The sequence below is a fragment of the Rana temporaria genome, chromosome 7 (assembly GCF_905171775.1).
Source record: "Rana temporaria chromosome 7, aRanTem1.1, whole genome shotgun sequence".
In the NCBI taxonomy this organism is placed as follows: domain Eukaryota; kingdom Metazoa; phylum Chordata; class Amphibia; order Anura; family Ranidae; genus Rana; species Rana temporaria.
This window is the reverse complement of record NC_053495.1, coordinates 93,927,066-93,940,394: the sequence shown is the minus strand read 5'-3', so window position 1 is coordinate 93,940,394 and position 13,329 is coordinate 93,927,066. Positions and strand designations below refer to the sequence as shown.

Here is a 13,329-nt window from a genome sequence, read left to right as displayed (position 1 = left end):
AGGAGAACCGGCGGCTGCGGAGGGAGCAGGGGGTGGCTGACCTTATGGGGCTCTGAGTCCCCCCCCCCCCCCCCCCCCGGACTCTGAGCACCAGTGCTACAGCACTTCAACAAATATAACTTTTTCTTTTTATGAATCTCCTGTGACTGTCACTTCAGAGCCATAACCTGCCCCCTCCCATAGCGGGACACCTAGACGGCGGCGCACAGACCCATTCGCCGTCTTCACACTGACTTCTGGTGACTCTGCAGATCACACAAAGACTTGGGGACTGACCGGCGTGTGATCTGACGACCCGGTGACATACCTGAGTCGGGAGCAGTTGCCAAGGGAGGTCAGTTACGCCAAACGGAGTTAACCTCGGACTAAAAGCTCTGAACCCGTCAACCCTACTGGACCAGGGAAGGTCCAACCGGGTTTGCCGTAGCAGGGAGAAAAAGGGGGGCCATTGTGATGCAATTGCCTATATGCTTCAGTCTAATGCTCTCCCTGCTAACTTAATGCTGTGGGTTACAGGTAACAGGTGTTTCATGTGTGATTCATCTCTCTCTGTGAACACTGTTCATATGTTAAATAAGGCTAGCTTTTGAAAGGCCTTTAATTGTGTGATAACCCTGTCTAAAAACCTAGTGATTCTCAGAGGTGTTAATAGGTGTCAAACTGGATACAGACAAAACGTCTGCTTAGGAAACTCAGTGTGTGAAGGTGGTTTGTTGTTTAAGGAATGTGCAGTGATTAGACATGATAATTGTCGGTCGGTGCCGACCTGTCTAGAATGTTTTAGTAATTAGCCTTAGTGTGTGATTGGGGGGGGTGGAGATTTCATTGTTGCTTCAATGTCTTGGACTGTATAAAAAGCTGAGAAGAAAAACCATTAAAGTCTGTGTTGTTCAAGCAGTAAGCTTGTCTCATGTGTGGCTTTCTGGGCGATTCCAGGGATATCCCTCCACGTGGAATATTGGGGTGATTTTCGTTATGGGAAGAAGGGAACGTTGACGGGGATATCATACCGATATCGTCACATTGGCGAAACGTTCTAGAGACAAAGTCTTTATACAGTGTTTTTTTCTATTTAAATATATTATTTTTAAAGCAGAGGCCCTAAAGAATAAATTGGCGGTCGTTGCAATTTTTTTTAGGACACACAGTATGTGTGCAGAGGTTTTTCAAATGCAATTTTTGTTTTGAAACAATTTTTTTTTTTTTTTTTTATGCAATAAAACAAAATACATAACCCATTTTTTTGGGTAAAATATAAAAGATGATGTTACGCTGAATAAATAGATACAGTAAAACCTTGGTTTGAGAGTAACTTGGTTTAAGAGCGTTTTGCAAAATTTTTTAAGAAATTTTGACTTGATATACAAGCGATGTCTTAAAGGGGTGGTTCACCCTAAAAACTACTTTTTCTTATTCCACTGCCCCCCCACATTCCATCACGATTAAGGCTCTTATTATTTTTTTCAAGCTGTACATACCTTAGTACAGCATATTCACCCGTGCATCCGGGTTGCGAGTCCCGCGGGAGTGGGTGTTCCTCACATGCTGGTGATTGACGTTTTGCTCAAAAACGAGCTCCCCCCCGTCGCGTAAGCCGCGTCACTGTTGGCGAAAGGAGCCGAACGGCGAGTCGGCGCTATACTGCGCATGCGCATCGCCGTTCGGCTCCTTTCGCCAATCGTGACGCGGCTTACGCGACGGCGGGGAGCTCGTTTTTGGGCAAAACGTCAATCACCAGCATGTGAGGAACGCCCACTTCCGCGGGACTCGCAACCCGGATGCACGGGTGAATATGCTGTACTAAGGTATGTACAGCATGAAAAAAATAATAAGAGCCTTAATCGTGATGGAATGTGGGGGGGCAGTGGAATAAGAAAAAGTAGTTTTTAGGGTGAACCTCCCCTTTAATATAAGAGTAGCTTCATGTCACAACTGAAGTTAGGTGAGAGGTGCCTCTAAGTGTAGCAATATGGTTACATTTAGGCCGCATTCACACCTGAGCGTAGTGTATTCGGTCGTTTTTTCCGTCGTTTTTTCCGCGCGTATTCACACGTATTTGCGCGTTTGCATACAGCGTTGTCCGATGTTTTTGAACTTCGTAGTTTTTTATTTTAGCCAATATGAAAAATGATCATCTCTTTCATCATTTGTTGCTATGTTTGTAGATTTTTATTATCTTCTTCCTGGGTAAATGTTCTATTTCACAGAACAGATTAAAGCGTCAAAACGCCCGTAGAAATGCTCGTTGTCGTGCTAGCCGATTGAATTGAGCGTTTTCATTAGTTTCTATGGGAATACAAACGTTCAAAACCACCCAAATCAGCCTGATTCGCGAACTTTGAGCTTCAGGCGTTTTGGAGTGGAGATGTGAACCATCTCCATTGAGAATAATGTATTTTTTTCCCCTCTAGCGTTTTATAGCTTCAGGTGTGAATGCAGCCTTAAAGCGGAGCTCCACCCTAAAGTGGAACTCACGCTGATCGGAACCCTCCCCCCCTCCGGTGTCACATTTGACACCTTTCAGGGGGGAGGGGGTGCAGATACCTGTCTAAAGCCACTTCTCGGGCAGACTGCAGGCATGACGTCGCCTCCCACAGCGGGAGCCAATCGGCAGGCGCAGCGTGACTCGCGCATGCTCCGTTGGGAACCGGGCAGTGAAGCCGCAGCGCTTCACTTCCTGGTTCCCTCACTGTGGATGGCGGGGGGAGCAGCAGAGAGACGAGCGATTGCTCGTCCTCTGCTGCGGACGGCGCTGGACTCCAGGACAGGTAAGTGTCCTGATATTAAAAGTCAGCAGCTGCAGTATTTGTAGCTGCTGGCTTTTAATTTTTTTTTTTCATGGCACATCCGCTTTAATGAAGGTACAACATTTAGCAACTCACATGGTTGATGATTAAAACGGGCACATCTAAGGCCCCGTACACACGATAGAATCCATCCGCAGATAAATCCCAGCAAATGGGTTTCAGCGGATAGATCCTATGGTGTGTACACGCCAGCGGATCTGTTTCCGCGGATATATCTCCCCTGGGATGGATTGATTCCAGCAGATAGGATATTTGCTGACATGCACAACATATCCATCTGCTGGAGTCCATCCCAACGGATGGATCCGCTGGTCTGTACAGACTCACCGAATCCATCCGTCCGAAGGGATCCCCCGCATGCGTCATAATGATTTGAGGCATGCGTGGAATTCCTTATATGACAGCGTCGCGCACGTCGCCGCGTCATAATCGCGGCGACGGCGCGACACGTCATCGCCAGAGGATTTCGGCGCGGATTTCAATGCGATGGTGTGTACACTCCATCACATGAAAATCCGCCGAAATCCACGAGAGGATTTATCCGCGGAAACGGTCCGCTGGACCTTATTCGCGGATAAATTCTATCGTGTGTATGGGGCCTTAGTATGCAGGCATCCGGGGTAAAGCTGTTCACAAAGACCATCCTCCGCACTACTATTGACGTCGTCCGTTCCACGAACGGTTCAAGCCTCACTTTCAGATTGCTCTGCTGCAGGGTAGTCTTCCCGGTCACGATTGCAGACTGATGTCGGTGAGAGCCGGCGGTGAGGAGGATGGTTTATGCGGACAGCTTTACCCCAGATGTCTGCATACTTAGATGTGCCCCTTTAATCAAAAACCATGTGAGTTGCTAAATGTTGTACCTTCATTAAATGTAACCATATTGCTACATTTATAGTGCCTCTCTTCTCTTTTATACTCTGTAGCTCCTGCTGGATTTTGCTTCTTATCCCCTTGGGGAGGCCGCCATTTGTAGATGGACATTTTATGGTTGCACAACTTATCAATTTGCTATAATCTTTTTATATGGACTACAAACTGAAGGACATATGAATGGTCGTGGAACGAATCATTTGAGTTTCCCTTATTTCTTATAGGAAAATTCGCTTTGATATACAAGTGCTTTGGATTACAAGCATGCTTCTGGAACGAATTATGTTTTACTGTGTGTGACAATTTTTAAAGTCTTTACAGGTTACCACCTTATATTTACACATGTGGTCTGGTGCTAGACTAGTTACTGCTGTTACCGACATTTGCCGTGATATCTCACTTGTGGGCCCATCACTACATGTGTGCGGGACCAAAGCATGCGTTCGCCTTTGCGATTACTGACCAGTTACAAAGTTTGCCTTTGCGAGTGAGCATGGGGGGACGAGAGTGCTTTAACCACTTAAAGCGGAGCTCCACCCTAAAGTGGAACTCGCGCTGATTGGAACCCTCCCCCCCTCCGGTGTCACATTTGACACCTTTCAGGGGGAGGGGGGTGCAGATACCTGTCTAAAGACAGGTATTTGCACCCACTTCCGGCCCAGCATTCACGGGCAAAAGACGGGCATTGCATCGCATCCCGTCACCCCCCACTGTGTGCTGGGAACACTCGGCTCCCAGCACACAGCGGGAGCTAATCGGCGGGCGCAGCGCGACTCGCGCATGCGCCGTAGGGAACCAGGCAGTGAAGCCGGAGCGCTTCACTTCCTGGTTCCCTCACAGTGGATGGCGGGGGGTCAGCAGAGTGACGAGCGATCGCTCGTCCTCTGCTGCGGACGGCGCTGGACTCCAGGACAGGTAAGTGTCCTAATATTAAAAGTCAGCAGCTGAAGTATTTGTAGCTGCTGGCTTTTAATATTTTTTTTTGGCCGCACATCCGCTTTAACCCCCGGACCATATTGCTGGTCAAAGACCAGAGTACTTTTTGCGATTCGGCACTGCGACGCTTTAACTGACAATTGCGCGGTCGTGCGAAGTGGCTCCCAAACAAAATTGGCGTCCTTTTTTTCCCACAAATAGAGCTTTCTTTTGGTGGAATTTGATCACCTCTGCGGTTTTCAGTTTTTGCGCTATAAACAAAAATAGAGCGACAATTTTGAAAAAAATGAATATTTTTTACTTTTTGCTGTAATGAATATCCCCCAAAAATATTTAAAAAAAACAATTTTTTTCCTCAGTTTAGGCTGATACGCATTCTTCTACATATTTTTCGTAAAAAAAAAATCGCAATAAGCGTTTATTGATTGGTTTTTGCGCACAAGTTATAGCGTTTACAAAATAGGGGGTATTTTTATGGCATTTTTATTAATATTTTTTTTTTACTAGTAATGGCGGCGATCAGCGATTTTTTTCGGTACTGCAACATTTTGGCGGACACTTTTGACACATTTTTGGGACCATTGGCATTTTTATAGCGATCAGTGCTATAAAAATGCATTGGATTACTTTAAAAATGCCACTGGCAGTGAAGGGGTTAACACTAGGGGGCGGGGAAGGGGTTAAGTATGTTCCCTGGGTGTGTTCTTACTGTGGGGGGGGGGGTGGCCTCACTAGGGGAAATCACTGATCTTCTGTTCATACATTGTATGAACAGAGGATTAGCATTTCCCCCCCTGACAGGGCCGGGAGCTGTGTGTTTACACACACAGCTCCCGGTCCCCGCTCTGTAACGAGCAATCGCGTGTGCCCGGCGGCGATCGCGCACGGGAGCATGGGGCGCGTGTGCTCCTAGTTGCCTGCGAGAGAGCCGACGTAGAGCTACGGGCTCTCGCGCAGGAGAGCCAACCTGCCGCCGTAGAATGAAGGCGGCAGGTCGGCAAGCAGTTAAACAAAATTTGTAATTATTATTTTTTATTTTGTCTATAATAAACATAATAACTATATATATATATATATATATATATATATATATATATATATAAATTCCTATCACTTTTATTGCTGTGACAGCAATAGGCAATGATAGGTACGCTTTGTGGTAAGATCTGGGGTCAATAAGACCCCAGATTTCTCCTCTGCTCTTAAAAGCATTTGATCAAACCAAGATCGGTGTGAACAAATGCTTTCCATTTTTAAAAATTGAGTCAGGGAAACCGGAAGTGATGTATGCTCATCGCTTCCTGTTTCCTATATCATAAAGGCAGACAGAGCAGTCCTGGTCTTTGTCTGCCTCTATGTTTAGCTGGCGGAAGCACTGCAGGGGGAGGGGCTAATTGGCCACTCAGATTGCTTTTACAAGCTTGCCCACAGCAGGGCTAAAGGTAAAAAAAGGAAACTTCTTTCCGGTGCCCGGAACTGCATGTTCCCAGGCATCGGGTGATAGGAATTGAACATCCCTGTATATCTATTCTTAAAAAATGGTCCCCCCTCCTGCCTTTTTTTCTGCCTAACCTGTATCGAAAAAGAACTGTATACTTCCCTACAGTTAAATCGGAGTTCCACCTAAAAAAAAAAAATTAAAAGTCAGCAGCTACAAATACTGCAGCTGTTGACTTTTAAAATAAGGACCGTGATCGTTAAGCTGCACTTGAATAAGATCTCATCATGTCTGACGATGGAAAGCTTTTTGTTGGAGGTTTGAGCTTTGATACCAATGAGCAGAGTCTGGAAGATGTATTCTGTAAATACGGGAACATTGCTGAAGTGGTTGTGGTGAAGGATCGGGAGACCAAGAGATCGCGTGGCTTTGGTTTTGTCACATTCGAAAATGCTGATGATGCGAAAGATGCCATGCAAGCGATGAATGGGAAGTCTGTGGATGGTCGTCAGATTCGGGTTGATCAGGCTGGAAAGTCCTCTGGTGACAGGAGAGGAGGCTACAGAGGTGGCTCATCTGGAGGAGGAAGAGGGTTCTTCCGTGGAAGTAGAGGCCGTGGTGGTGGTGGAGGATATGGAAGCAGCGGTGGCCGGTTTGATCGAAGTGGAGGAAGCAGCAGCTATGGCGGTGGATCCCGGGATTATTATGGTAGCAGTGGGAGAAGTCAAGGAGGTTATGGTGATCGCTCAGGAGGAAGCTCCTACAGAGACAGTTATGACAGCTACACCTCGCACGATTAAAATACCTTCCTGACTCAAGATCGTCCTTCCAATGGCTGTATTTATAAAGATTTTTGGAGCTTCGCTGAATCAATAATGTGTAGTATGTCAACTTGTGTTCACTTTTTTTATATAAATTTGGTTAATCTTGACAGCCTCACTGGTAGAATGTGTGAACAGCTGTTCAGAGGGTGTTATCCTTCGGGTACGTTTTACTTTTTGTTTCCTACTGCTGTTCTGAGGCTGAAGATACAGGAAGCTCTTATTTGTGAATGAGCAGATTTATGTTGCAGGAAATGGCTTTGCTCAGCAAATGGAGTGATGCATTTGCATCCCTGTAAATGGGTATGTCTCCTACTACAGCGTGGTCTTGCTAGATCTCTAGCTGTTATGTAAATAGTCATGGGATTGAAACTAAGCTTAATTTGAGCTCTTGTTTTGAAAATACTATTTCAATGTGACAAGAGTGCAGAGCCTAGGTGCGCTGCAAAAGATGGCTGTACCACCTTGATATAACTAAAGTGAACAAATGGATCTGTCACAAGATGTTCTTAAAATGTTTGTTTGTATTGTCTTTTTTATAAAAATAGTTCATTTGAATACTGTACTGAAGTGGTTACAGAATTGTATTTACTTTCTTTTTGGCTTCACGAAGCCTATTAAAAGACAGTCTGAAAAAAAAAAAAAAAAAAAAATAAGGACACTTACCTGTCCAGGGCGCCCGCAATGTCCTCACCCAAAGCCGACCCGTCCTTTGGCTCCAGATAGAGGCACCGGAGGTTAATAGATTGGTTTGGCAAGAATGATTCTTCATGAATCCATGCTGATTACTGCTAATGATACTGTTCTCATTACTAAAATCTTGTATATAGTCCCTTATCATCCCCTCCAAGAGCTTGTATACTATTAATGTTAGGCTAACTGGTCTGTAATTCCCAGGGATGTATTTTGGGCCCTTTTTAAATATTGGTGCTACATTGGCTTTTCTCCAATCAGCTAGTACTATTCCAGTCAGTAGACTGTCAGTAAAATTTAGGAACAATGGTCTAGCAATTACTTGACTGAGTTCCCTAAGGACCCTCGGGTGCAAGCCATCTGGTCCCGGTGATTTATTAATATTAGGTTTCCCAAGTCTAATTTTAATTCTGTCCTCTGTTAATCATGAAGTTGCGTTTTGTGATGTGTCATGAGGATAAACACTGCAGTTTTGGTTACTGAAGCCCCCGATTCCCTCGTGAAGACTGAGAAGAAGAATAAATTCAATACCTTCGCCATCTCCCCATCCTTTGTAATCACATGTCCTTCCTCATTCATTATGGGGCCAATATGGTCTGTCCTCCCTTTCTCACTGTTTATATACTTAAAGAATTTCTTGAGATTTTTTTTGCTCTCCTCCGCTATGTGTCTTTCGTGTTCTATCTTAGCTGCCCTATTTGCACCCTTACATTTCTTGTTGCATTCTTTATGAAGTATGAATGCTGATGATGAGCATGGGGAGAGGAAGCTAAACAGCCGCTATGATGGCTTTTACATTGCAGGGAATTGCAGGCTGAAAAAAGATATCTGGATGATGCCCGTAGCTGTAGGCATCATCCAGATATCTCCACTTCATGTCCCCGACATCATATGACATCAACCTGCTGGTGGAAGTGGTTAAAATGCAATTCCAGCTACTTTTTTGGTGCATTGAGGTGCAGTTAAAGTGAGTTTTGTTCAAAAAGTTTGCTATATTTAGAGCAGGTCTTCGTTCTGTTGTGCACAATGAGGACGGATGGGGGAAGGGTTTTAAAGTCCTGTTAGCTTGTGCCTGTACATGGCAGTGTGAGACCAGTCAGACCAGTTATCTGTCAGTTGTCACTTCAGTAGATTTATTTGCTTCATAATGCTTTTACTGATTACCTATCTACCAGTTTCTTATTAGTAAGTCTTCCCCACAATTTCCCAGCCACCCCCTTCTATTTAGACCTTTTTTTCTATTTTTCTTATTCTCTTCTTTTTTATTTCCTTTTAACATACTTCATTGTCAATATGTTCTTAAAACTGAACTCCACGCAGATTAAATAAATAAAATATTATTTTTATATATATATATATATATATATATATATATATATATATAGTGCCTTGCAAAAGTATTCACCCCCTATTGGCTTTTTACCTATTTTGTTACATTACAGCAGGCATGTCCAAAGTCCAGCCCACGGGCCAATTGCAGCCCGCGTTCCAGTTTAGTACAAAAGATATATACCGTTTTTATTGGCGCTGCCTTGGAGTGGACAGGGAGGGGGATGGGACAAGCGCCTTCAGATTACATACAGGAGAATCTGTTATAGTGTGAAAAGGCTGTTTTCTCCTGTATTCTCTAATTCTTCCCTTCTTCCACAGTCCCCAATCCATCTCCTGATAGAACAGAGCCTAAGAGGCACTCTGCACGTGCTCAGTTTTGGTGTGTGTATCTAGAGAGTTTTTTTGGGGGGGGAGGGTGCATGTGATCGGCACAGGGTCAATCACCACTGTCCAGACAGAGGGTCAGGGTCATGCAGCCTCACAGGACTGTCAGAGGAGAATGAAAACTCCTCCTGCAAGCTTTAACCAGTGCTTGGCCAGACACTGATAGAAGTCACAAGACTGCTATATATTGCTGATGAGAAAAGGTATTTAGCAGTTTATATCTACTAAAGTAACTGCATTTCCATGTTCTGTGTACTGTAGGAGACCAGATATACTGAATGCAGGGTCCTGGGTTTAGTAAGACTTTAAACTCCACTAAAAAAAAATCTTAGTTGCTAATCACTAACTAGGTATAGTCACAGATCATATATTCTTCACTTGATTACGTCCAAACCAATATAGTTTAAAAGTGCTTTCCAAGTATCTTATTCTGGTATATTTGAAAATTAAAGTAGAACCCTGATTATAGTTCCATATGTGATGTAGGCAATACTGGCCCTTCTGTTTTACCACGGGAACATTTTGTAAATAATATTTGATCCTGCCAGTAAAACCACTGGCGAGCCACTACCTTTTTTTCTGTTCTAAGTTTTCAAAGTTTATATATTAAGGGTCTCGGCTCATGCCACACACACAGTAGTGGCCTCTGTCTCCCCCTAGCAGTGTCCTCTGCCCCCTTTCACAACAACCTCCCCCCTGCCCACAGTAGTGTCTTCTGCCTACCCCCAGCAAGGCAGTGTCCTCTGCCCTCTTCACATCCCCCCCCAGTAGCATTGTCCTCTGCCCCTTTCACGTGACCCCCCTACTTCCCCACATCATCTGCCGGTTAACTTGGCCAGCTCCTGCCCTCTGTTCTGAGCTGAGCCCAGCGGAAAAGGCTGCAAGGAAAGACTGGTGCAGGGGTTGGAAAAACAGAGGAGTATTCACGATCTACCATCATCCACCCACAGTTGACAGATTTCAATCGATGGGTTGCCGATCCTCACCGTAGATCATGAGTCGATGAAAACTGCAAGGATAGCGTTTGGCACAGCTGATAGCCCCTATCTGTGAATAGCTGCCCATAGCACTGCCAGCTGCCCTGTAGATTGACATTGCACTGCTCTATGTACAGAAGCTTAGAGAAATTATGGGAAAAGCCCTGCTCAATCCTTCCCTCTCCCTCCTGCACTATGTAGCAGGGTGTTCCTACAGCTTTCTAACTGCATTTCCTATTAAAGAGGTACATTTAGAAGACATTTAACATACTCACTTGCCTTAAAAATTAACTTTCATATAAAAACATAATGGGGGAAATTGTGTGACCTATAAATCCTGTGAAAGCCATGCACATTATTGCTATAAGCTATACAGGTACAGATGAGAAGTATTTGCCTTGTAATTACTGAAGCAGGTGTCGCAACAAAGATTTTTTCCCATAACGCCTGTTATTGTCAACAGCTAAATTTGGTCTTAAGGGACTTTATTTTTGTATTGTAGCCTAGCACTATACATGTTAGATTGGAAAACTTGGATTCATGGATTTACATTCTAGTATGGTTGAAAAAATACCGGTCGAATCTAATGAATGGGTTAAAAAAAAACTGCTTATAAAATGTATTGAAGCTTTAAATTATGCAGATCAGAGTTGTGAAAAAAAAATAATAAAAAATAATATATATATATATACACACAACAAAACAAAAGTGAGTACACCCCTCACCCCTCACATTTTTGTAAATATTTTATTATATCTTTTCATGTGACAACACTGAAGAAATTACACTTTGCTACAATGTTGTGTAGTGAGTGTACATCTTGTATAACAGTGTAAATTTTCTGTCCTCTCAAAATAACTCAACACACAGCCATTAATGTCTAAACTGCTGGCAACAAAAGTGAGTACACCCCTAAGTGAAAATGTCCAAATTGGGCCCAAAGTGTCAATATTTTGTGTGGCCACCATTATTTTCCAGCACTGCCTTAAAGGGGAGTTCCACCCACAATTTCACTTTTTAAATATAAATACACCTGTAATACACAAGCTTAATGTATTCTAGTAAAGTTAGTCTGTAAACTAAGGTCCGTTTTGTTAGGTTGTTACAGCATTTAGATAGTTTATAATCTAGAAATAGACCGTGGCCATCTTAAGTGTGGGCATCATGAAGCCAGACTGTATGACTTCCTGGATTTCAGCTTTGCATATCTCGCACATGCTCAGTGCACAAGAAATGTAATAGGTTTCAGTCAGGTTTGCAAGGACTACTGGGAAACATGATGCCTATCCCAGAAACCCTTGCAAATAGCCTAGGCTAATAAGGAGGAGGAAGTAATGAAGGACTACAAAATAAAGGTATTTACAAGCAACAAATTAAAAAAAAATTGTCCATTCTGAACACTATGAGATTAGAGCATGCAGCACAGACAAACATAAAAAAATGGGTGGAACTCCACTTTAACCCTCTTGGGCATGGAGTTCACCAGAGCTTCACAGGTTGCCACTGGCGTCCTCTTCCACTCCTCCATGACGACATCACGGAGCTGATGGATGTTAGAGACCTTGCGCTCTTCCACCTTCCATTTGAGGATGTTCCATAGATGCTCAATAGGGTTTAGGTCTGGAGTCATGCTTGGCCAGTCCATCACCTTTCCCTCAGCTTCTTTAGCAAGGCAGTGGTCATCCTGGAGGTGTGTTTGGGGTCGTTATCATGTTGGAATACTGCCCTGTGGGAGGAATCATGCTTTGCTTTAGTATGTCACAGTACGTTGGCAATTATGGTTTCCTTAACCCCTTAACGCCCGCCGCACGACTATTTACGTCCGCAAAATGGCACGGACAGGCAGATGGGCGTATATATACGTCCCTGCCTTCTAGCAGGTGGGGGGTCCGATCGGGACCCCCTCCGCTGCGTGCGGCGGGGGGATTCCCTCGGGGAGCGATCCGGGACGAGGGCGCGGCTATTCGTTTATAGCCACTCCGTCGCGATCGCTCCCCGGAGCTGAAGAACGGGGAGAGCCGTATGTAAACACGGCTTCCCCGTGCTTCACAGTGGCGACGTATCGATCGTGTCATCCCTTTTGTAGGGAGACACAATCGATGACATCAGTCCTACAGCCACACCCCCCTACAGTTGTAAACACACACTAGGTGAACCCTAACTCCTACAGCGCCCCCTGTGGTTAACTCCCAAACTGCAACTGTCATTTTCACAATAAACAATGCAATTTAAATGCATTTTTTGCTGTGAAAATGACAATGGTCCCAAAAATGTGTCAAAATTGTCCGAAGTGTCCGCCATAATGTCGCAGTCACAAAAAAAATCGCTGATCGCCGCCAATAGTAGTAAAAAAAATTTTTTTTATAAAAATGCAATAAAACTATCCCCTATTTTGTAAACGCTATAAATTTTGCGCAACCCAATCGATAAACGCTTATTGCGATTTTTTTTACCAAAAATAGGTAGAATAATATATATATCGGCCTAAACTGAGGAAAACATTTTTTTTATATATGTTTTTGGGGGATATTTATTACAGCAAAAAGTAAAAAATATTGAATTTTTTTCAAAATTGTCGCTCTATTTTTGTTTATAGCGCACAAAATAAAAACAGCAGAGGTGATCAAATACCACCAAAAGAAAGCTCTATTTGTGGGGAAAAAAGGACTCCAATTTTGTTTGGGAGCCACGTCGCACGACCGTGCAATTGTCTATTAAATTGACGCAGTGCCGAATCGCAAAACCTGGCCTGGGCATTTAGCTGCCTAAAGGTCCGGGGCTTAAGTGGTTAATGAATTGGAGCTCCCCAGTGCCAGCACACTAAACTGACCACACTAAGTAGAGGTCGACCGATATGGGTTTTTCTCTGGCCGATGCCGATATTTAGAAATCGGGGAGGCCGATATATGATGCCGATTTTTGTGGCCGATATTTTAGGCCGATTTTTTTTGTTTTTGTTTTGGCAGGTGGCACTGACAGGTGCCACTGGTTGGCACTGGCTTGTGGCACTTACAGGTGACACTGGCAAGTGGCACTGATTGGCAGGTGGCACTAATTGGCACTGGCAG

The 13,329-nt window shown here is 44.1% G+C and overlaps 2 protein-coding genes across 2 annotated transcripts in view; both read left to right on the top strand.

Moving 5' to 3' along the window:
• Positions 1-13,329, top strand: part of CEBPG (CCAAT enhancer binding protein gamma) — a 49,330-nt gene that overhangs the window by 22,957 nt on the left and 13,044 nt on the right. The window lies entirely within an intron of this gene.
• LOC120945494 (cold-inducible RNA-binding protein B-like) lies at positions 6,303-7,510 on the top strand. The gene has a single exon (XM_040359670.1). It carries the CDS (start codon positions 6,342-6,344, stop codon positions 6,852-6,854), a length of 513 nt encoding a protein of 170 aa, XP_040215604.1. The 5' UTR covers positions 6,303-6,341; the 3' UTR covers positions 6,855-7,510.